Genomic DNA, 25,074 nt, shown 5'->3' with positions numbered 1-25,074 from the left:
ACATTAGACTTCAGTAAAGCGCAAGCACCTTAAAGCTGCACTTAAGATGTTGCAGATATGTGACTGCTAACCATGTGACATTAGCTTTTCTTTCATTTTGGACACTTTGGAATGGTGACAGTGTACAGTCAATTGAATGATACCCCAGTCAGACAAGCTTAGAGACCAGCCGGTGACCATCTGGCAATCACTGTTCATGAGAGGAAAATCAGTGTTCCCCAACCAGTTGCAAGAGGTTACCAGCAGTTGCTGGGAAAATATTTGCTAAAGCCCCTAAAGGCCTAGAGACCAATCAGTGACTCTCATATTTCCCCAGCATCACACCTGTTGCTAGGGAAAAATGTGTATTCCCTAGCTGGTTGGAAAAACCTCTTTCTGATTGCTTTGCTTGCTAGCATATTGCTGTGGTCCCCCATAGTTTTCATGAGAGTGACAGAGTTGTCTACAAATATTGCCCAGTTGCTCTTAGAGCTGTGGTGAAACTGTGGCAAGTGCAGTATAAACTGGAAACCAGGACCATTCACCTTCAGAGTTAAAAGCTGCACCTTTTAAAACATGTTGACTACATGATGGATTGATGAACAACTTTTAATTGGAAGGCAAAAGTCTCAATTTCTAGTTTGCATCACACCCTTTTCACAAGTTGTACTACAATTTTTTGCATAGTTAGCAAAAATTACAGGCAGCCATGGGAATCTGCTTGCAACCAAAGCAATCAATATGTTTTTGTTGCAGGATCTTGTTTGCAACAGATTTCACCCAGCGAGAGCCAACAATCTCCAGAAAGTACAATTTTGTTTCCTAGAAATCTCAATAGTTATGTCTCACCAATGGTCCTGTTGATGCTCTCATTATGGGCAGTAATATTAAAAGTAATCCTCCTCTAGATACTTCTATTTTTGTACTTGTCTTGAATGTAATGCTTTGTTTCCATTGCAAAAAGTAAAATGAGCTTAACAATAGCACACACAGCATTCATTGTTTTCTAGATGCAGTGCACAAATATATCTGCATCTCTCTATCTGGAGTCAGCGCTATCTGTAATGATTTTATGGCAGCTTATCAGCCTGAAGTTGCAGTAGTCTATCAGGGACCAAAAAGCACTGCCACGTTGGACCTAATTTTTTTTTTCCCACCATTTACCTTTGAAAGAATGTGTAATGCAAATGCAGTGAATTCCTTGGTGGCCACTTCTCTTGTGACCGTAGTATAAATACGTAGCAGAAAAAGCAATGTAAAAATAAACCGTAAGATTTATTAACTCAACTTCACATTGTAAGGCAAAACATTACCTGGTTTTGTAAGGCAGTACAGGTTAAAAGGCACAATTTATTCCATCAGTTAAACCATGACAAAGTACTAAACTAAACAAAACAAACAAACAAACAAAAAAAACAAACAACATACAATATACTTTTAAAACCGAGCACAACATATTATTGGGAAACTTCTTTAGCATGTCTGCCTGTGACTTTTTAAAAGTCTCTGTGTATACAGCCTGCCAAACTTGGTTATACTGGAGTAAATTTTAAAACTTTAAATTTTACTCCTGTAAATATGCATATCCCAGTGTATAAAACAAACCCCATATATTTTAGTTTTGCCACAAAATATTTGAGAGCAACTCGAAGGAAAAGTTGAACTCTTTAGAGGAATTTTCTTTAGCTTTTTTTTTCTGAGTTCATTTTATTGTTAAGAAACATAAAATAAAAAAATAAAAAGTTAAACACTAAATATATGACAGTGTAAGGCCTGTTGTAACATTCATGAAATACTGACATGATTACTTTGCCATTTCTAACATAAGCCTTACTGCACACACTGAGGACATGCATAGGACACAATGGAATTGAAGTTACCCAATAATGAGCTATAATATATACAGCAGTGTACTTCTAAGTGTCAGTCTTACAGAAAGGCAGTAAGCCTAGAAGATTACAATGCTTATGGTTTTATCTGGCCTTCACTGAACCATGAAGCTCAGCTGCAGCTGCATACATGTACAAAGTGATGCCTGAAAACTCAGGCTATCAATCTGTAAAGACCACACCTGCAGATTTTTATTATAGATATATATACAGTATTCAGCTACTTTAGGGTTCCAGTCAAGTTAACAGCTTCAATGCTGATTGTGTATAAACATACATGTAAAGACCCTGGTTTAATTAGAAAAAAAACTGAAGGAATAAAGATTTAAGGGGTTGTTAAATGGCCTCCTGTTTTGTAATAGTTGGTTGAGGGATGGAGGTTGGCTGCTTGGGAACAGTGGCTATGACCCCCTGAACCATTTTATAATGTTCTGAGCTGGAGGCAGCGGGTGGAGATGGAATTGGGGTTTCAGGAGTGGCTGAAAAGTAGAACAGAGAGAGAGCAGTTACTAATGTGGAGAAACTACAGCACAAGCAGGTGAATATTTATTATCTTACAGTGTGACGCGGGGATAACACAAGATTCCAATAAGGAATAAGCACTTTTGTGAAATTTGTCAGAGCATTAAATATGCTCAGAAAGAATAACAGAAGTTTTCTTTTACAAAATAAGCCAGATTAGTTTCTGTGAACAATTTAGGGGATTATTTTGCCAAGCCTATTTGGTCTTCCAGCTACCTGACTTGGCTGCACATGGAGCTGCGTGAGGAAAATTTGATGGGCTCTCTTCATTAAAATACAACTGATTAATGATTGTGATCACCTTCATTAGACTTGAAGTTTTTACCATATGTAGCAATAAAAAACCCTGACAGTTTTAAGCTAATTACAGACACCAAATCTTAAATGTAGCAATGCATTAATGTATTTTGTGCTTACAGATTTGACCATTATGGATTGGCGTTGGCATATTGCTGGTCACTATAACATTGGTGCTGAGGTGCTCCTGAACCAGGTGAGGATGCAGAGAGTGAGGTGCATGTGGTGCTTCATTAGCAGAACCTGGAAGAAAAACCCCAACAATTGTCAGTTAATCATAATTTATTACTGAATAGTGGTTTGATGCAGTTCTGTCCACTTAATGCAATGCCTACTGTTTCAGAATTCATGCTATAGTAAATTTTGCTAAACCTATCTGTACTGACAACCATTTCTCACCTCCAAGAAGCATTTCTTGAAGCAGATTGTCAATCTTGGCCATGCCGAAGAGTTTCACAAACTGGATCTGTTCAATCATTTGCCAAGTGATGCTCTGTAGTGTCGGCAGGAGCAGGAGAAGCTCTCCAAAACGGCCTCGAGAGTCATATTGCCTGTCGTTGATGTAGTCCTCCAGGCTCACCTGGACCTGGTATCGCATCCGCTTGATCTTTCCAGGGTCACTCAGACCTTTAGCATCTATGGGCAAATGTTAGCAAAGTGAAATGTTTTGATGACCAACATCTGTATATAATGTGACTGAGTTTTTCAAGTTTTCACTCAAGTTAATGGCTTGGAAAGAAGCTCAAGAATCTGAAATGTTTGTCAGCACTAATACCTGGGTCAAAGAAAACTATGGCTTTTAAGCAGGCATATTCATTGTCATCTATCTGAAGCTCTTGGAAAGGAAGCACCAGCTCATCCAGGATTCTCACTGCTACTCTGCCCACCTCCAACTCTGGGCAGTTTCTGGGAATGATGTGGTCATTTCCTGCAGGAGAAACACATTGAAAACGCACCATTGGAATAGGGAAACAGCATGATTATATGCAATACGAGTGCGGTATCACACTGCCTTGTGTGTCAGTTTTACCTAATAAGAGGATGTCTTTGTAAAGCATGGACCTCTTTGCAGCACCGAGAAGGAGATGTTCTCCTGCATGAGCTCGAAGCAATGCCACCTGCAATGAAAGTGAATTAAAAGACAGTTTGCTATGAAATAATAACTCCCTTATGTGATACGTGTTTATATTATATAGTTCTGTCTGGGGTTTTTTAAACTCCCCTTGCATGAACCTCACTGGTTGAACTAAAATTGGCAAAGAAGGCCATCTCACTGCATCAGCAAATCAGTTACTAAGGCTCGGTGATCACACTGTTAATGATTCTGCAGTTTTTTTTTTTTTTCAAGAAGCAGTGTGACATTAAAACCAGCTCATCATGTTCCAACTGAGGATTAAAACACATTAACCATTCTGGTTGAAAATTTTAAGAGAGTGATGAAAAACCCCGTCATCCTTAGAGACTGGAAAACTATTTTCTCCTCTTTTCTTTTTTCTTTTTTTTTTTTACTGCAGTGTTATTTGATTAAGGAAGAACATAGTCAGTGACAGTCCCACAGCCACGTGTCCCTCAACCCTCGTTATGGTTTTGAGTATACTGGTTGATGAATGACTAGAGTGTCTATATCACTGTGTGCACTCTGTCTGTGTATGGGTCTCACCTGGTCATCCAAGGGCAGGTCACAGAAGGCTGGGATGTACTTGGCCCACTCCACTAAGACCAACAGCTGCTGTTTCATGGACTCACACACATCTGTGATGGTGGCGATCTTTTTAGTCCGTATGTCACCATTGAGTATAGGAGCAGGGGATGTGATCTACACAGGAAAATGCATTTATGAAGTCATTTGAGGTCTTGTTACAGTTACAGTAGATATGAGCCCCAAACATGATGTACGGCCACCTTACCTGTCTTGACAGTACGTCTGCCTGGATGAGTGCGTTGATGGATGGTAAACTGCTGTCTTCATAGCTGGATCTCCTGGTGCTGATTCTGTCTCGTTCGTTCTGTACAGCTAAAAAAAAAAAAAAGAACATTCACAGATTTATAATGTGGCAGCAAGATGTAGGTTGCATTTGCAAAGCAAAAGATAAAAGTGGAACTTTCATGCAGTTATATTTTTGTAAATGCAAGAAAAGTGTTGAATTTTCTCATTTCCTTTGTTGCACAAACACGGAACACAGAGTGATTTGAAAGAAAAATATGTCTTCCAAGGTTGTCATGTTTATCAGTATATGGCTGTTATTGCTTGGAAATGTTTGCTCAGCATAAGCTGGTCAGAGACTTAAGCACTCTGTGGAGTGAACATTAACAAAGTAGTCCCCTCCTGGGTGTTGCAACACATTTAGACAAGTCATATCAATTTAGTGGAGACAGCTCAAGCTCTGGTAGTGATTTGCTGATTAAATTCTCTTTTGTTTTGGGAGGCAATAGATTCTATTGTTTTAACACTAAAAAATTCACATAGATTGATTTTTTTGACTGGTTTAGTGAAGAGATAAAAGTCATCTACCTTCTTTCTTCATGCCAGCTCTGAAGCACTTCTTCAGTCGGCAATACCTGCATTGATTTCTCTTGTCTTTGTCCACAATGCATTGTCTGTTAAACCTGTAAAAGTGAGTGGATTAAGTTTGTTTGTGCTATCACGGATTTAAAAAGGAAACTTAATGAAGGAATCAATACAAAGTGAAGCAATTGGATACAAATTGAAATAGATGAAGTAAAAATTCCAGATGCTTTCTTTTTCAAGTAGCTTAAGCATGAAGAATATATACATATATATATGTAATGATTGCATCCATCAACATTTAATCACAAGACTGTAATCAGAAGATTGCAATCTTTGCTTGTCTACACAGTGGCACATAACTGAGAATTAATTGCATTGGCTAGATGTCCATTGCTTTTTCATTGTCACACAAACAGTAGCAGTATTTTTTAGTTGAAGAGCTTCCCTCACCTGCATGAATACATGTGGTTTTTCCGGACGCTGCGTCTGAAGAAGCCCTTGCAGCCATCACAGCTGGAGGCACCGTAGTGTTTACCTGTAGCTCTGTCTCCACATATGGCACACAAACTGCCTGCAGCCAGGTGGCTCGCGGCGTTCATGTTAGTGCTTTCAGCTGGTGAGGAGTCTGACATGAGAGAGAGAGAAAGGAAAAAAAGGCTCATCAGGCCAACAGGCTTTTAGGTGATTAGCTTTAAATCACCGGAACAAGATGACCTGAAACTCGAAGAAGCGTCTTTTTATTTTTTTTTTAATATGACTTTATTTCTAATCATATGCCAGACAGCAAACTTGAACTGCCAGGTTGGTTTAATTCTAGGCGTGAAAGACCGAAGTGAAGACACTCATCAGCTCCATTGACAGCTGATCAAAAGCAGCCCTCCAGAGAACTGCAGGGATCTGTTAGCAGCCTGAGTAGCTCAGATAGCGTCAACAGAGCTCAATTGATGTAGGTTTGATTACCTATGAAAGGCAATCGATGGAGACAGTTTTTGTGTAAGCCACTCTCACAGTCACCAGAACAAAGCTGATTATCATAGAGTTTGCCATGACACATGCTAAAGAAATGTACAATATATAAAAGTGGTAGGCTGGTTCTTGGAGAGTCACTTTTACATATTTGTTCAATGACAGAATATAATTGTGTAAATTATAAAAAAAAAAAAAGTTTTGTGCTGAGATAGGTTCCCATTAGGCTTCCTTTTTTTTGCTTCTTTGGAAATTTTAGAATCAGGATCAGAGCCAGATGTCATGGGAGACTGCATATACAAATAGGTTGGTGTCACTGTAAGCGCATATCCAAAAACGACATCCATTCTCCTCAGTTTAGACTCTGTGGGAACAGACCGTTTGTAACAAGAGAAGGGTGATCATGATACTAAAGCTACTGCTTCATCACTGAATGAAGATCAATCCCCTGTAATCAGTCTGACACCACATCCCTGTACAAGCTGGAACAGGTTAAAATTGGTTGGGCCAAATGACCCAAGTGCACTGAGAATACATCAGTCTCGTAAAACAAAATCTCTTAATGTTTTATCACACCCAAGGTGATAAAAGAAGACCACTGAACAGGATCATCTCTCTACCAGCAGGAGCAGATGGACAAATGACCCCTTTTATCACTTCACGCCAGAACTCGCGCTCTCCTCTCCCGACCAAAGTTTTAAATCAGTAAAAGTTTCAAAGTTCAAAGGCAGCGCTACTTATATGACACTCACCTGCACCCAAGGGGAGCACTTGCATGTTTTCGAACTCTAGCGTGGTATAGGCTGGGTCCAGAGCTTCGCTGTAGTCTGCCATGTCCATGTCTGCTAGTTCTTTAGGCCAACAAATTCTCAACTACTTGACAGTGGGACAGAAAGACTTGTCCAAGAAAGTAGAGTGCCCCCCTCCTTCTCCACCTTCCTTTCTCACACCCCCACACACCTCAGCAAACCCCCCTCCTTCTTTCTGGGTCTAGCTCCGCCCAGTGACAGGACAGCTCCTTGGCCCAGTTGAGTGGTATATGGACCTACTGGTGTTAGAGAGGTGAACAGTGACTGACAGCAGAGCTGGTGTCCTTCTCTTCCTTCCCTCATACCACTAACCAGAGAAGAGGTGGAGTGTCAGTCCGGTTGATGGTTAACCAGAGTGTTCACTGGTGAATCACAGGGTTGTTTTTTTTTAAGAGATAGCACAGCTTTGATATCTGCCATCGCTGCATGTCAGTAATGGATAAACATTTCCTCAACCTGAGCTATGTCAGTTCACTCCTACTACATCATTTGACACCATTTTGAACTTTTCATTTTATAGCTGACACTTTCCTTGCATGCCCATATCACATGCACACCAATTAAAGCTTGGATATTGGTACAAACGAAAGTGCCTGCAAAAAGACCTGGAATAAGGCGGAAAGTGACTAATTCCAATTTTTATGAAATTTTACAAATTTTGAAAGCACTTCTGTTTGATGCTACTTTACATTTCTGCTCCACTGTGGAAAAACATTACAACTTTTTTCTTGCCTTTTAGCTCAGCAGCCCCCCTTGTCTCCCCTCTGCAGGTCAGCCAAAACACTCAGAGGCTGCCTTTTGTTGCTTAAATATTCAGAAAGCTTGTATGACTCCAGGTCCAAAGCTTCCAACCGATCCTCACAGATGCTCCTCTGCACAGATAGAATAAAAAATATCGAAACATTCCTCTGGTTTTGTTTTTGATATTTAATATTAACCTAGGCTTATTCAGGAATCACTCCATGACAACAGACATAGTTTGCACATCAATATATTACGGAAGTTATTAATCATTATTTTAAACAGAGGATAATTAATTATATCGCCTAACTCTTTATAAAGCAGTTTAACTTTAGAGCCAGCTTGATTGCCAGCTTGATTACCTTGACCTTGAATAATTGCACTGTACTTTAATGAGATAAAAAGTAGAGGAAAAATACTTTTACCACCACAAGATAACCACAATCAAATAAAATTAACCACCATATTCAAACATACTTCCATGTGTATTACATTGCTCGGAAATCTGAGTTAATTCTGCCATAATTAGCGGGGAAAAGCACAAATGATACCTTTATGTAAAAGCCGTCATTGTTTGCTATAATGCAAGGTTCACGTGAGGCTTTTCCAAAAGCTCCAAGCTTGTTGTAAAGGCGGCTGCTCCTCTGAGAGACAGCTTAGATGACTCAGAGGAGCCTAAAGAAGCCTTTTAGAAAAATAAAAAGAGTAATGGTGGGTCAATTAATCATTCTTTACAGAAATTTTACATTTAATGCCACAAAATATGCAATAAAATGCAGTGAAGTGACACCAGCTTGTTTTACAGTTTACAAGGTTACAGATTTATTAGTTGTGGGTAACATAAGTGGGTATAAAAAAAAGCATGAGCAGACAGAGTGAATCTTTTAGAAATGCACAAACATACGCAATTCTGAAACTGAGATTTTTAAAGGTAAACAGTGACCAGAGTTAATCAAACATCTGGCCCCCTCTGCCCCCGAGGATGGAAAATAGTTCAATCAAAACCTGAGTTACAGAGTAGAGAGGCCAGCTTGATGCCTAGATTAAAATCTTTCATCCAAGCCACCAACTTTTGCTCCTATCCAGTTGTCTCTTACAGGAAAAGGCCTTATTCATGACAGCAATACAATGCCAAAGCACAGTCTGCACACATTACAGCAGCATGTCTCCCCAGTAAAAGAGTCCATGCTAAACTATCCAGTCAGCAGTCCACATATGTATTATGAAGCAAAAACTAACACAGAGGAACCTGTTAAGGAGTTCATTTAAAAAAGTAAAGCATTTAATCTCCTCAGTTGTTTTCTATTTACAGTTATTAAAAGAGGTGATGATAAGTAGCATTAATTATGCCTAGTGCAAGCTTTGTTTTTTTGTCAGGTTTCAACATTTGATATATTAATTTTGTTCAGTTTTTTTAAGTTATAAGTTAAATAATTTGAAAATCATTGAATTTTTCTTTTTTTTACATTTTACAAAGTATCCCAAATCAGAACTGCTGTTTACTAGATAATTTCTCTTTTTAGATCCATAAATATAGAAGAAGTATTACGAAGCCATTTCTAAGGCTCTGGGACTCCAGTGAACCATAGTGAGAACCTTTATCCACAAAGGGAAAAAACTTGGAACAGTGATGAACCTTCCCGGGAGTGGCCGGCCTACCAAGAAAAGCATCAACGACTCATCCAGGAGGTCACAAAAGAACCCAAAAACCTGCAGGATTCACTTCTCCATGTTAGGGTCGGGATTCATGATTCAACAATAAGACAACAATAAGAGACCAGGCAGAAATGGCATCAATGGGAGAGCTTCAAGCAGAAAACTGCTGCTGACCAAAAGGAACACAAAGGCTCGTCTCACATTTGGCAAAAAACATCTTGATGAACCACAAGACTTTTGGGAGAATCTGGACTGATCTGGAAAGTTTGAGTCCTGTTACATCAGGCGTAAAACTAACACTTTCATAAAAGAACATCATACCAACGATGTGATGGTCGGGGCTGCTTAAGAACCTGGATGACTTGTTGTAACTGACGGAACCATACTCTCTGCTTTCTACCAGAAAACCTGAAAGGTCATGCACGCTTGAGTTATGCAGCAGAACAATGATCTGAAACACTCTACCAAAAAATTTTGAACCAGCAGAGTCAATATCCGGTCCCAAATCTGATTGAGATGCTTTAAAATGACCTTAAACGGGCCGTTCACCCTCCAATGTGGCTGAATTACAACAATTCTGCAAAAAAGAATGGTCCAAAATTCCTCCACATCACTGTGGAGGAATGTGTGGATATAAGTAGTAAGTAAGTAACATTTATTTAACTCTCCTCTGCAAGCTGTGCACTGTCATTACTCTGGCAGTTTCACTTTATATCCTACTTTATTTATATAGCACCTTTCGAGACAAACAAAGTGCTTCACGAAGAAACACCAGAGCATTTCAAACAAACACAAACAAAAAGTTAACCAAAGACAATTCCATTGCATGGATCTTAATAAAGGAAATCATCATCTTAAAACTGCATTTTGTATTTAGTCAGGCTATTTTTGATCTAAGATTAACATTAGTTTAACGATCTGAAACATTTGAGCGTGACATATATACAAAACCTAAGAAATCAAGAAGGGGGCAAATACATTAAACACTAAGTGTAGTAAATCTCATGGTTTCCCTGTACAGTGTAAAGACCAGATGAGTAGAAGTTGATGGTAATTTAAAAACTGTTCATGAGTATTTTATTTAAGCCTCATATACAAAAATATTTACTGTATAATTTAACAGTTTTCATTGAATGTAGCTACACTTTAAATTACATGTGAAGGCAAATGTGCCACTTTTAAACTGAAAATAATGCAGCATTGGTCATTAGGCACACATGCACTCAGTGAATGATTTTCATGCCCAGAATCTGATTGTTTACATAAATAACTTTTGTGTTTGCGCAAAGCAGAAAGCAGGCTCATCCTGCATGTCACACAGCAAACAAGAGCCTTGTATTTGCAGAAAAAGTACCTAGTACATAGCAATAGGTCAACGATCTCAGGTTCAGACGGACCTCAAAAGCACTAAACCCCATGTAGGTGAAGTTGTTAGTCATGTACTCAAATTATACGGTGGGCTCATAAAATTATTTTTCTTCATGCAGGCAAACATCCATGCCTGTAGGCTTCTGTGTGTGACTGAGAGATGATTTGCTTAATGATTGATAAAAACCCCTCTTACTAAGAGCCAATCAGAAAGGAAAATGGAAGCAATCAAGTTCTGATTAAACTACTGTTTTTCTGAATGTCAGGAAAGGTCACAGATTTACATTCATTTACATTTAAGCTTTCATGGTAATTAGACACTATAAACAATGCAATTAACGTAGACCAATTATCAAAAAATGATTAGCAGCTTTGTGCACACTCCTACAGTGTGCACAGGTGATTGTTCTGTATCAAACTGGAGCATGTTGTTTCACTTGTGTGTGCAGAGGTCATCCATTACAACATTGCTTCATGTTCGATCCATGCTGCTCTTCTGCAATGCCCATATTTGCTCAAGAAGTGTGCTGATTATTTCAAAGCAGTCAGAGAGTGGGGGGAGAGAGGGAAGAACTGATGATTGGAGAATCAGTGTGGAGCTTTGAATGAGTCACTGCAGCAAATCTTATCTCCCCCTATCATTAAAGTACTTGTATCATTGCTGCTATCTTAAATTTCTGTGAACTCCTCAAGGAACAGTCATATATGGGACTATAAAATATAATCTGCATGGTTATAGCTTTCTTAATCATAAACCCACAAACTGTTTTGATATGTTAGAAAGGGCAGGCTGAAATTCTTCCGTGACTTATCTGTGATTTGTGTGTGTGTGAGAGGGGGGGGGGGGGGGGGGTGTTTTAACATACTGTACATTTCCTCAAACTGGACTGACACGTGCAGCCAACATAGGCTCTCTGGGCAGCTCACGTTCTTGCTGATGTCAAATTCTAATGTAGCCACTATATTTTAATTAATTAATTAAAGACTACAACTCATCTTAGGCAACATTTTTCTAAAGGTATAGTTTAATATGACTGTAAATGTCAGTTTAGCTTGTTTAGTGTAGCATAAAGACGGCAATATAAGGAGAAGCAGCTAACGCGTGTAGTTAAAACAGCTCCAGTAGCTATGCTAATGTGTTACTAATTTTATTTCATATTGCTCATACAGTCATTCAGTCTAATGCTAAGAAGTAAATCATTCATTATTCATTAATACTGGTGGTAAGAAAATGTTATATAGCTGTGATAAAACAGCTCAGTGTGTCAGTGTTCCTGGACACAAATTTCCTGCCCTTGTTTTCGTGTCCCTGAAAATAATGTTTAGTTATTTTTTTTTATTAATTTAGAAAATAATAATAAATTTCACTTTCTTTTTTTCTTTGTCCATCTAAATGAAAACACAAAAACAATGTCAAACACAGCAACAGGTGGCGGTATAACCCTAACTGTATAGAAATGTTTGCAAAAATAAATGATTCGATGGTAAACAGCCTGACTGTAAACAAGGAAATGAAGGTGCAATGATGAGTTTCTGAAAATCTTAAACCTGGACAAAGTTTTTCAAAAGCTTACATTTCTGGTTCAAAATGGCAATATACATAGAAAACCTATATTTAACAAGATATGCGTGTACATGGGAAAAGGGGCTCAATTTATAGGCTAATGTAGTGAAGTATAAAGTCATACAGCATGACAATTCATAGTTTCCATGAACTTGAATAAATACACATCTTTTAGGTAACTATTTGACGTTTTTCACTTGTATTATTTTTCAGTGTTTTTTCTTTTTTTTGGTTTGTATATTTTGTTATAGTTAGCATGGTGATGCAGTAAAGAAACTGTGCATTCACATGCTTCTCAGATGGTCATGTTTCCGTAGTTTGGAAACATTCTTCTGACTTTGTTGTATGTTTTTAAGTGATAAGAACACACGTGTTAAAAGAAGATGTGTTATTGTGTGTTTTATTGCTGTTTTATTACACTGAGCATTCAAAATACATACTGTTGGCTGTTTACAGTAAAATATTGCACTGACCTGACCTGTAGGATTATTGCAAATAATCTAGGTCACTTAACTCGGACAGCAACTGTTGTACTAAAACTGGCTACATTTCCTCTCCAGGGCACTCATATGATCCTTTATAAATAGGAGCAAAACCGCCAAGGTCAGATTGTGTAGTGTTCTGAGAAATTACAAAAAACCAAGAGCTCCATCGCAGACTCTGCAGGCCTCAGTTCATGACAGTACAGTTAGGGAAATGTTGAACAAGTGTGGCTTGTTTCTAAGCCATACTTGTGCAGGAAAAAGCAACACTGCATCTGAACACACATTTGGTGAAAACGCATCATATCATCACAAACATTTCATACTAGCTGTCAAACACAGTGGTGTAGTAGTAATGATTTGATTTGGAGCCACAGAATTTGGGCACCTTGCAGACACTGAGCCTACTACGAATTCTTGTGCATACCAAAGTATTCAAATTAGAGGTCTCCTGTGCATAGAGACAGTAATTGCAGGTACACCTGTAAACAGAAGAAATCAAGGTATTGCCATCCTGACTTTAACCTAACTGAAATGTTGTGGTAGGACTTTAGGAGAGCAGTGTGAACCAGTTCCTGCACAGAGCAATGAAGCAACATTATAAAAAGGGTGAGCCACAATTCTTCTACACTTCTGCAGTTATATATATTATAGTTATACAGAAAATTATTACTTTAAGTTATTGCTGCTAAAGGTGGTTGTGCAGGCCACTGAATACTTATTGTATGCTTAATTTTCACTTTCTTTTTCTTTTCTCAATGTTAGAGGATAGATAAGCCGCAATGGAAACTTGTGTGCATGTGTACTGCATACAAAACAACTACTATCAGGTAAGTGCCAGAACTTTAAAGCCCAGGGTCAGGTCATAATGCTTGTGGTGCTGTAATACTCAAAAAAATTCTTTATGACAATTCGAACCCCCCAAAAATACAATCAGTGACTTCTATTTAAAATATAATCAAGAATGCAAGATGTGTAGTCAGTGATAACATGATAACTTTACTAGTTATTTTCCAAATTGCTGAACTCCATTTTCCAATAATGTTCACATGAAATGGCAAGCAATAGAACTGCCAAACACCTCACGAGGCAGTCAGTGATTGAGTTAGCATGCTAACATTGTACCTTTCTATGTAGAGATGCTAACATATTTGAAGACTCTTTTTTTAATCATGGCAACAAATCTCATTCTTAAGGCTGTTACACAACCAGGTTCCCAAGACAACAAGCCTATAACTCAGATTATACATGTGATTTTGATTAGGTTTTTATTACCATGTTATTGCCTCTTTAAATATAGGAAATTTTAAAACCATAAAAAAGTTAAACATTACTAGTTGGGTTCAGTATGTAGCTGTCATGCGTATTAAATCCTGACCAGACATGGCTACAATGACAGTTACAATAACACACCACTGTTGTCATTTGTTTCTATTGGTACTTTAGTACTGGAATTGTGTTGATGTGCGGGGACCAGATTTACTAGGCAATTGTGATGCAGCAGTTAACAAAGCCACTCAAAACAGTCATTCATCAACAGTAATCACATTTACATGTGACAGCTTAAGCTTATCAGCAAGTCAATAGTGTGTGATTCAGCTACATGGGGGCAGAATATGCATATAATTAATGATTTTTTTTATTTATTTGTCTTGTAGCAGCTTTTTCTCTGGTTGTATTAAATGCCGTTAAAGGATGATTGTCTTGCTTTGTTTTTTAAAGTAGTCAAATGCAGGCATTGTTTGAGTGCTATTTATAACAAAATATAATGAAATAAAGTGAAATTTTTTCTTTTTTTAATGTAGTGAACAGAATATAAATAGAGTCTTAAGCCGAAGCTGAATTTTGATAAAAGCTGCAGCTCAGCTGGCAATGGCCATTTGACTTTTAAATGAAGTGGGAGGCTGCCATGTTAAAATGTGATGGGCCAGACTGAGCTGTCTTATAATCAGTCACCCAAACTCTTGCCCCGAGGCTAAAAGTCAAAGGATCGCTGAGACCTGATGTAATACATGTGTGATTCTCCCCTTTGAAATTTCAAACTCCAGTTTGTGAACAAAGTCCTGTCTATCTTCTGAATAGGAATCTCCGACCACTGACCAAACTCCATTTGTAACCACTGCCTATTTGTACCTTCTCCTCAATGACTACATTTCATTTCCCCAAGTCAGATCTCAAAGGCAGGCGGCAGGGAAGCAGCATAATAAAATCAAAATGCAGAAACCAGCAGCTGGGAGGAAAAAAGACGAACGTGGTGGCCTGGAAGAGTTAATAAGATGTGGAATATAAACTCTCCGGGGACTTATTTTGCTTCTTTCAAAGAGAGCTTCAACTTAGTGGAAAAGCAAGGCATAACCAGGAATGTGTTGATGTTGATAAGAGGAAAACAGAAGGAAACAATGTGCTGGCTGCAGCAGATTTAAGGCCGGCAGAAAAAGCCTGCTGCAGTAGATGGAGGAGATAGGTGAGTAGAGTGTCATGGCAAAGACCTTGTCAACAGATAGCTATCTGCAAATAACACATCTTATGCAAGCCCGTGTGGTTGAGTGGGGGAATATCATATTTTCTGGGCTAGTGGAATATTCTGTTCCTATAATAATGCAGATTTATCATTTAAGAAGATTGAATTACTGTCTTGCATCATTTTCTGATGGTTTTATGTGAGCATGTTTATTCAGTAAAATTGTGTTATGCGTTACTCCCGCCTCTGTAGTGGAAATTACTTTGACAAAGCTCATATAAATATCTTATTTTTCCTGTCAAATATTAGCATTCTACTTACACAGAGAAGATAATGCAATCTCACAGGCCCACGAACCCTTATTCATTAAAAGCCAGTTTGTCACCTTTATATACACAGTTTTTAAAGTTTTGTGCTAAAATGACAAATCGGATTGCCAAAGAAATCCTCAAAGAGCCGTCTTCATGTTAATTAAAACGATTTCAAAGTTTTATCATTTAATGTTTACAACCACTCTCAGTTTACTTTTAAATTAGCTTTCTGAAGATGATTTTCACCGCGGCTGAAATAAAATCTTTTCAGTGAAAGAGCAGGCAAGTTGTCAAATCGCCCTCATGATTACTGTTTGCTCTCATGTAATGATAAACCAAGAGCGTCTATTAGTTGTGTCATGATATTATAAGAGGTTAAAGATTTAGCTAATAAATTAGATAGGCTGATGGAAAATTATATTACAACACCCTTTTCCAGTTTCTCTTTGTGACTTCTACCCACTTAGCAGACCACACTGTATTTCTGTTTAAAGGCACTTTATTAAGGTGTATTTCTTTACAGATATTAACTTGGGCCACCAGTATTTCTTTATCTCAAAGATTTATTAGGCCATTCAACCTTTCGGTACGTCTTTCATAAATATAAAACTGAAAGCGACACACTTTACAGAAAAACAAATTCACAAAAACATGTTTATACTTCAGTCAGACTGAAAACCTCAAGTAGCCCCTGTGCACTAAATAAGTAAACAATTACATCAATAAACATGAAGACCTATGCACTACGTAAATCAATCACAGCATGTGATAAGGGTCTGTAATAATTAACCCTGTTTTGCTGAAGATTCATTTTGACTGCTTTTCCAATCCACTCTGTCAGCAGCTCTGCTCGGAGCACCTTTATCTCTCTAATTCTCTATAGGTCCTTCAGTGAGCAGCAAATCAATAGACATTTAACCTACACAGCTCGAATAACATGACGTGAAGTATTCAGCGCTGCCCTGTCAACGTTAAGTCAAGAGTGCTTTTTGTCCAGCATCTTAACTTGAATTGTAATGAACACAGTACACACAGAGTGTTGTCTTTATTTAGCAAGACGTTATCATCACAGCATCTGTAACATCAAATTTTTTTTTTTTATTGTTAAGTGAATTAACTCAGTGAGCTCATTTTTCTCACTCATGTTCTCATTTTAGTCCTTCTGCCTGTCACTGAGGTGACCTGATGTTCTCATTTTATGCAGCACCTTAACAGGTCTGTCAGGGGTGGTGAGCAAAGTACTGAAAGTGTGGAGTAACAGTACCCTCACCAAGTGAAACAATACTCCACTCTCGTTATGTTTGAGGAAATTCTCCGCTTTTTAATTTCAGTAAAAGTAGCCACTCTACGGTGGAGAAATACTTTGTAACAAATTGCTACTATGGTGCAGTAGAGGATTACTTGGTAACAGTTTGTTAGAATGGTACACTGGAGAATTACTTTTTAACAAGGCGTCACAATATAGCACAGTGCACTCACCTTGTTATAAGTGAAAGTACTGTATGAAGTGCACAGGAATAAGTATCAGCATAGTTTATTCTATAATAATACATTACATGTTTTCTTTTTGATAATCTGAGTAAGTAAACTGTAACCGCAACTAGCAAATAAATGTAGTGTCGTAGAAAGTGTAGTGGAGTAGAGGGAAAGCAGCATAAAATATGGAAACAATGTAACCTCATCGGGTATTTTGCTAAATAAATCTGCTAAACTATGTGAAAAGCAGTCAAGTGGAAAGTACAGTATTCCCATCTGAAATTGAGAAGAGAAGAAGTCATATGTAGAATTAAATGAAAAATTCTCAATTGAGGTTAAACTGGAAGGAAGTCCAGTTGGTGGTTAAGCATGGTTTGCTTCTTTCCATCACTAGGCCCTCTACTTATAGTCCAGTGTTTGTGTCAGTGCTGTTGCTTTCATCAGTGTCAGGTAATATGAAATCATTGCTTATCACTGCCATCTTGTGGACATTCAACAAATCAACACTCAGTCCACTTCTCTGTTAACCAGGTTCTTACTACAGTAGTTGTTTAAAGCACAAACTGTTGAAGCTCTGAAACGTCCAAAATATTCATGATAGAGTCAACTTATTGTAACACATGTTCAAAGAAGCAGCTCTGGTAGGAATTAAAATACCTTTTTTTTTTGTCAAAGCAACTTTGCAGCATGTTTCTTTTGAAAACCTCGAGCAACAGTAAATTCACAGTACAACAGAATATTGTTTTCATTTTCACAGTACTGTCTTCAATCTTCCAGGGGCTTTACCTCAAAGATTTTAACACACACACAGCAGGAAAAAAAACAAACTACAACTAAGTTTATGTGTCTTTTACCTTTACCCGGGTTGGTAAAGTGGAGGATTCCATCCTGGCCATACATCCCTGGGAAAGCTGAGCTCTGACAGTGTGCCGACCAGCTGTGTGAAGGCCCATGAGCCTCGTCGCCTCTCCCAGGCCCGGCCAGGCTGAGGCAGGCTGGGAGGAAAAGCAGCTACTGGATAGTGTTGTTTGCTGGGGCCACCAGGCCGACTGTAAGGGCCCAAGGCACATGGGGATAATCCCCTAATGCCTGTCACAATGAGATTTGATTGGAGACTTGAACACTCGGATTATTAGTGTCAAGAGAACAGTGTGTAATACCTGCTCTCCAAACAGGTTGCTAATTGGGCTTTCTGCCTCTGTTAAATACCCAAGAGGCACACTGAGATTTGTTAAATGTCACATTTGATGTCAGCACAGATTAAGTTTCATTTCATTAGCTGAGTGGTTCCTTCACCCACTAATGTAACTTTAACATAATGCAAGCTTCTGCTATTTATATTATTTCACTATACAAAGGGTCATGTCCCAGCATAAGGAAAAACCCTTACAAACTAGCTAAAGGGAAAGATCAACACAAAGTTATAAAATGAGGTAACTGATTTATCAAAGTGATAAAAGGAATGGAAAAGAAAACAAATATTTCATGGTGGCAAAAGTGGACATTAGATAAGCCTTGCTAAAAAGGACTTTTCATTTCATCACACTATGGCTCCTTATGGAGAAAGCCCACAATAACTCAGTAATAGCTGAGTGATTTTATCTGTCATTTGAGTCATAATCTGACTCAGACCTCATAAGTCTTCCTGTGCTGTTAAATCTTGCACTTATTACATAATATGCAAATGCTGCAGGTTATTTCTTGGTTATGTCTGACTGAAGCTGTGAGGAACATTAAAGTCAAAGTGACACATGTCTGAATGACAGAATGCCATAATTTGACCAAGAGCACTTCAATTTATGTAATTTAGTTTGATTCCTCCAGACAGTCTTACCACATGGGCAAAGTGGGCATGATTTTTGATTTTTAAGAGTGTGTGAGTATCTGTAAAAGCCCTACATTTGCAAGTGAGAAGGCCTAGATGTAAATAAAAATGGACAGAGGTGGAGCCAGAGAGTTTTTATAGGGGTGGCCAGGCAAACATGTTAATGATTTTTTTCCCCCCAGGCAAGTCACCATGGGCCAAATGTTCAGGTTTGGTCACTTATTTTGACCATATTTCTGGACATACTATAAACTATTTCTTGTTTTTGGGTATTCATTTTTTTTTTTATGTGACAATAATCTAAATAGTGGCTGGTTCTTGTTAATATGTGCGAGACCATCAGCTAGAGAAATTGTAACACAGTTTGAACTTGAAAAACAGTTTGTAACAATATGATGTAACTCGATGTAACTGTTAATATGAATGTGGCTACAGTACAAGACAATACTAATCTTCCAGTGTTTTGAGAGTGTACATTAGCTGTACACGTATAAACTGTTAAAATGATTGCTTCAAACAATACTTTCACTTTGAAATAAATACTGACCAGTAAATGCATCTGTTTCTGTATTTGTTCTTTTTTTAAGTGTTTCCTTCATTTTAGCTTTTAGACATAGTTAAATTATATAGGATTATATAGATTTAACTCTTCAGTAGCTGCTTTTCCACCAGCTCACTGATTGCTTTCACTTTTAGAAGTAAGCTAACGCAGCCAGAGGACCCAGGTGAAATCCATGCAGGTACAGAGAGAATAATTGAACTTCAAACAGGCCACAGCCAGTTGCTGAACCAGGAGGCAGCAGTGTTAATTACCAGTAGCCTGTTTTGTTAGGAGGACATCTCCTCAGTGTACTAATTTTTTTAATTTTACTTCAAGAGATTGAACAATTACAAACTCTGCTGCACATTGCAGTATTAAAACTTTTCATAGAAAAGTTCATTTTTGACCTAGAAACATTATCTTGAAGTTGCCAAAGCAACGGCCACATCAATAAACACCAAAAGCAGCAAAAAAAATGGCATTTCCCTGTCCATACTAACTCCATCTACAATGATATTTATAATCCAATCCAGAGCTGCAACAAAGCTGTAAATGAACTTGACTTGTTTATAACCTAGACTTTATGACATTGCTTCACCTGAAACATTAAATGCATGACTGAAGCAACGAAAGTGGCTGTTCTGCCACCAACATTTGAAAAATGTGACACAATTTTTGACAAAATTACTTCTTTAGCAACCTATCAGTAACAACCTCTGCCTGTAACAGAAAATTTCATTATTTAATTTGTAATAATAATAATTGATAATTGTATAAATTTGAACTTTGTAAGCATTACTTTGTTTATGGTTCATGCAGAAGTTATGAGAAGGTTAAACCTTTGCATTGCAATGTGTCAGTGTTTAGAAGTACTATATTTTTTTTTTTTAAAGATGCCATTATCATGAGAAATCCTCATCTACATGCCAGTACGATGACAAAAAAAAAGAGTGCCTTGAAAAATATTTTGTGTGCATAGCTTTATGTGTTTAATGTAGAATGTGCCCTGCTGTCAAGTCTTTCAGCTTTTTAGGCAAACAGATATCTGCTGAGGGTCTGTTCAACGGCTGTTGTCATGTTTGCATTCACCAAGTGTCTCTGCCCCTCTGCAGGGCTTGGGAGTTTGTCCAGGCTGCGACCGTTAAGCAATTAATCCCATGTGTCTGACACAAACTATGTGTGTTCTATGAGCTATAAGTCACCTTGCTAAGAAGGTTTGTCAGCTTGTGCCCACAGCTGAGTGTGAAGGAGTGAGAAACCTGCTAAAAAAATACATAATTTATCATAATATATTTTATCATCTTGATAAAATCTCAGTAGGAAGCAGACTATTTTCAGGATGTGGAATTATACGGTTTTGCAATAGAAGTAACATGAGCAGAGGTTTGTAGCTTGCTTGGACAAAGAAGCATAGTTTAACCTGAGCTAGGCCAAAAAGAAGCTTAAACTACGCAACTGCCAAAGAATGTATTTATAACATAAATGTCCTGGTTTTGGAAGATTTGTCAAGCATATACTGTAAACAAGTCCTCTAAGAAAAGCTTACTATTGTATTCATTAGAAGTCAGTACTCCAAACAAAAAGAAAAGAAAAAAAAGAAAAGAAAAGAAAAGGTTTTCTGCTTTTAATGTTTGCTACTTCTGTAAATTAGCAACCAAGATTATAGTCTGCATTGACTCGATAGGGTGTAGCTTAAAGAATCACTTTTCATAGCTTTGCTTTTGTCAACAAATCATATGAAAACTAAAACTGTATTTCTTAGTAATTCAGCCCCTCCTCAGCCTGTCTGTGCTGCTTAGTCACTAGAGACTTGGTGGAAACTTTAGAATAAGCACATTCATAAATTTTAACTAAGTAAAATATAAGATCTCTGTGCTGTATTTTTCTTCTTATTTTACTTTTTTTGAATAAAACTTGGGGTTTAATGTACATTTGGTGAGTATTTAGGCAGCAAACTCACATTCAGTTTGCATTTGCAACAGCATTGATACCAGCACTGCCATCTTCACCTGCTCCAGATGACACACACCTTTACTAAGTAAAGGTGCACAACCTTTCCCCCCTTACTAGAAGCTGGACACATGAACAGTAGCACTACAAACACGATGAAGCATCTTAAAGACTGATGCCTTGGTCGTTATTACGACTGTTGGGAGGTCAGTAAGTCTCCTGTTTTAACAACAAGTATTAAACAGCTATCTGAAGTGTTGACCTTGCCACTGTCCGCATAAACATGAGCCATTTAAGTATTAGCAGCTACCTGCAGGTAGCAACTGGTGGCTATAATAAAATGGTAATGTTAATGTGGTCTTGTCTGTCTGTAACATTAATAAACAGTATAAATTTAACAGGATAACACAGTTAACTGTAGTATTATGTTATTAGGTTATTACTGGGCACGATTCAAAAAACAGCATGAAAATCTGAATTTTCGGATTCTGAACTTGTCATCTAACACACACATACACCGAATGCACTGTGTTGTTGAGGAAAATGTGAGGACAAAGAAGTTGATATTAAGCCACGATGAGCCGGTCCTGTTGTTTCTAAACCCGGAGAAGGAGGAAACAAAGATGCTAGGTTCATTCAAGTCTCCGAAAAAAGCAGCAGCAGGGAGAATTTCATACTTTGAACCAGGAGTTAAAGCTGTATCACAACTGCTTTCATACATATGTCAGGATGTCAGGGGGGCAGTTTGAACTCTTGTTGGCAGAGTTGGGACCACATCTGAGGAGGCGGACGAATCATTTCAGAAAGCTAAAGAAAAATAAATGCTGCAAATTCGTCCAGTGAAATTACGCGGTCGGTGTGAATTTGCACATTAAGAATGGGTGAATCCAAAAACTATTTTTAAAGCACAAAATATTCTCACAAATTTTACACATCTGATGTGTAAAGCCTTCAGGATGTCAGTGGAACTTCCATATTATGGTCTCCTAATGTGTCTTCAACTGTGCTCAAGATCAAGGTCAGATTTTACTGAAACAGGATTCATTTGCTGTGGACACGACTGTGAGCCTGCTTAACTTCTCAGTAGATTTAAATTCTCATGGCTTTGTGCGATACAACCACTGAAAACAAAATGCACAGCTTTCTTTCTGTGTGTCACGCATGATGATCACCTGTGACTGTAATTCTAACTGACAAAATAACACATCAAACAAAACTGTATAACTGAACAAAATCATGATGCTCATTGTTCTATGCAGTTTCTCTTTATGCTGCATGTACTGTGTCATAATGAAATGAAATCATCTAGAGATTTATGCCGTAACAAAAACCCCTCACAAAACATGAATTATAAATATAATTAAATAAAAATATTGTCCTGTCAGCAACTAAAATAGCAGCCTGGAAATCTTATCCCTGTCGCTTCACTCTTAACTGAAATGGAAAAGTAAATGGAGCTGGATGTAAACCAGCCAATGCAGAGAAAATTTAGAGAAGCATGGGGTGTTCATTAGAGAGATTAGTGTTAGTATATTCCCAGTTAGCTAGCCCATAGGGGGTTTGCTTGCCAGCTACAAAGTCCTAGAAGCAAGCCTGGCAGCGACAACCTTGAAATACTGCTGGACACATATGTGAGAAGTTATTTTCACTATCTGAACTGACTTTCACTTCAGTGGTCACTAGGACTGAAATGTATGAAAATATCACCTCCTTCCTTTGTACAATTCACCTTTTCTGTGTAGCTGTTCCTTTTGCTGAAAAAATAGCCTACATATAGCGAATTGGCATAGTGGCACGAGAAGAAATGCAAGGAGGGAAGGAATAAACGAGCAAAGGCAGACTTAAAACAATGGGCGGATATTTTCATTTCTCATTTGGCCAGAGCTTTGTTTAAATGGTTTTGCATCCCCGGTGTGACATGCAAATTATTTAATGAATGACCACAGAAGCAAAAACTAAACTCCCACCAACTGCTGCATCAGACAGCTGGTATGAGATGATGCCGAGTAAGGCCTCTCTTGAGATGGTTCAAAACAGTTATGACAAAGGGGCGGTTTGTGTGCCTGTAGCAGCGATGTGTCCTTCTGCTGTTTTGTGTTTGCACAGCACCTTATATTGTAGCAATAAAATAATGCAGAGGCTTGTCACGGTGTCATAGTGAGGTTAAAATGTCAGTCTTTTTATGGATAGTGTAACTCTACAGAAAGAATGTTTTCAGAACTCCGTAAAAAATATCCAGTCCATGAGCACAGCTTGTCAAACAGAGCAAGCTTAAATCATTTCAAATCAGCCTGTGAGCCCTGTCACACTCACTGTACTCTTACAGCTCTTACATCTCAATATCTCTGAACCATCATCTCCATCAGGCCCAGCTCCCATGGCCTTTTTTTAACGACCTCCATATCTCTGACACACCTCCTGGATTACAGCCGTGTGAAAAAGACAGACATGTATGGTGGTGATATTTGCACCCTGAATCCCTTGTGATCCAGCAGAGCTCTGGAGCCAAGCAGCTGTTGCACAAAAACACTGAATAAGAAGCAAAAAGAGGCAAGCAGCTGCCATGCTTAGCCTCTTTTTAAACTAGTCGGCCACACGGATAAAAGCAAAAGTGTGTACTCACCAAATGGAAGTTCCATACTTGAACTGACTTGTGAGTTTACATTGACCATGTCGTCCTCTCCTTCCTCCCGAGCATATGTTTTAAATCCACTATTTTCTCCCCTCACCATAAGGTGTAAAATGTGGAAGTCTGGCGCAGGGTGCTGTAGTGCGAGAAGGGTGTTGTTGGTGCAAGGTAAGGCCGGTGTTGCTGCTGTTATCTTATTGATTTTCCTAATCTGGGCAAATGTGGGTGGGGAGGTTAAACAGTAACCAGGCTCGTATGGACACCAATCTATATAGCAGCTGTAGCTATGGCAACATGATGATAGAAACTCAAATAGACATAAAGTTATTGTGCTCTTTTCCCTCTTTCTCATCACCCAACAGCCATTTCTCAGTCGAAGATGAAAATTGTGTAAGAATAAGAGTTTATGTAAAATGGAATGAAAGAAAGAGGGTGGGGAGGGACATAAAAGACAGAGGAGTGGAGAATGTACTGAGGGTGGCAGCAAGCATACTGTATGACGAGTGACATCATCAGTTTTGTTTTGACTGAGGAGAAAACATTACTGCCGTTATATACCTGGGGCCTGAACTCTCTGCGGATGCCAAAACATCCCCCTAATTTAAAATGTTGCCTCCCAGCAGAGATGGAAGCCCAGCTTCATTTCATTGGAGAATGAGTTTAAATCAAATATATCGTTTGATTTTATTTCTTTGGCCTATAAGCTGTTGAGATGTCTGCCTTCTTTGAATGTAATGAAGCTAGTTGGCTCTTTGCCCTGTGCAGAAAAATACTCAGTTATGACACAGGTATTCTAAAACTACATTCACCAACCAAAAGAAGGTGCTCAGCATGATAAATGTGGCAATCATAAGGTCAGTGTGTGGCTCCTTCGCTCTACATTTGGGAAGTTCAACATTATTTTTCACCCCGATGCTTAAAGGTAAAGAATATGTGTGTCTGTCTGAGGGGATTATAGTGTAAAAGTGCAAAATCACTTTTAATGGCTAGCAAAAATTGAAACTCATAATACAGCTATCAATTTACAATGTTTACATCCTGTTACAGTGTCACAAGCCCTCCTCTGGCTTTCTTCTGCTAAGTGAGACGGTTGGCGTGT

At 38.3% G+C, this 25,074-nt stretch overlaps 1 protein-coding gene and 1 long non-coding RNA gene across 4 annotated transcripts; one reads left to right on the top strand and one right to left on the bottom strand.

The window, feature by feature from the left end:
* Positions 1–1,525: 1,525 nt before the first annotated feature.
* On the bottom strand, positions 1,526–24,091 carry hnf4a (hepatocyte nuclear factor 4, alpha). Of its 2 annotated transcripts, none has more exons than XM_040038119.1 (10): positions 23,970–24,091; positions 5,647–5,821; positions 5,200–5,294; positions 4,595–4,701; positions 4,348–4,503; positions 3,718–3,805; positions 3,463–3,615; positions 3,087–3,323; positions 2,808–2,930; positions 1,526–2,347 (listed from the first exon to the last, which is right to left on the bottom strand). In XM_040038119.1, the coding sequence occupies exons 1-10, from the start codon at positions 24,076–24,078 to the stop codon at positions 2,205–2,207; spliced, it is 1,386 nt and encodes a 461-aa protein (XP_039894053.1). In that variant the 5' UTR covers positions 24,079–24,091; the 3' UTR covers positions 1,526–2,204. The 2 variants fall into 2 exon arrangements, with proteins under 2 accessions (XP_039894053.1, XP_039894055.1); XM_040038121.1 differs by lacking the exon at positions 23,970–24,091 and adding an exon at positions 6,915–7,337.
* On the top strand, positions 7,668–23,976 carry LOC120737433. 2 transcript variants are annotated; one of them, XR_005696741.1, is made up of 4 exons: positions 7,668–10,012; positions 13,329–13,391; positions 13,548–13,612; positions 14,865–23,976. It is a non-coding gene; the product is annotated as an uncharacterized LOC120737433 (long non-coding RNA). The 2 variants fall into 2 exon arrangements; XR_005696740.1 differs by having other exon boundaries at positions 7,668–13,391.
* Positions 24,092–25,074: the final 983 nt, after the last annotated feature.

This window comes from Simochromis diagramma, unplaced genomic scaffold (genome assembly GCF_900408965.1).
Source record: "Simochromis diagramma unplaced genomic scaffold, fSimDia1.1 OVJJ01000061.1, whole genome shotgun sequence".
Taxonomy (NCBI): Eukaryota; Metazoa; Chordata; class Actinopteri; order Cichliformes; family Cichlidae; genus Simochromis; species Simochromis diagramma.
Note: the sequence above shows the minus strand (reverse complement) of the source record. Positions and strands in the feature narration are given on the sequence as shown.

Bases quoted from the DNA above. Each gene is read 5' to 3' on its own strand.
- hnf4a (XM_040038119.1), bottom strand. From the start codon at position 24,078: ATGGTGAGGGGAGAAAATAGTGGATTTAAAACATATGCTCGGGAGGAA. The intron at 4,702-5,199 runs GTAGATGACTTT...TTTTTTTTTTAG, and splicing joins AGCTGGCATGAAGAAAGAAG to CTGTACAGAACGAACGAGAC. The intron at 3,616-3,717 runs GTAAAACTGACA...TTTCTCCTGCAG, and splicing joins CAAAGACATCCTCTTATTAG to GAAATGACCACATCATTCCC.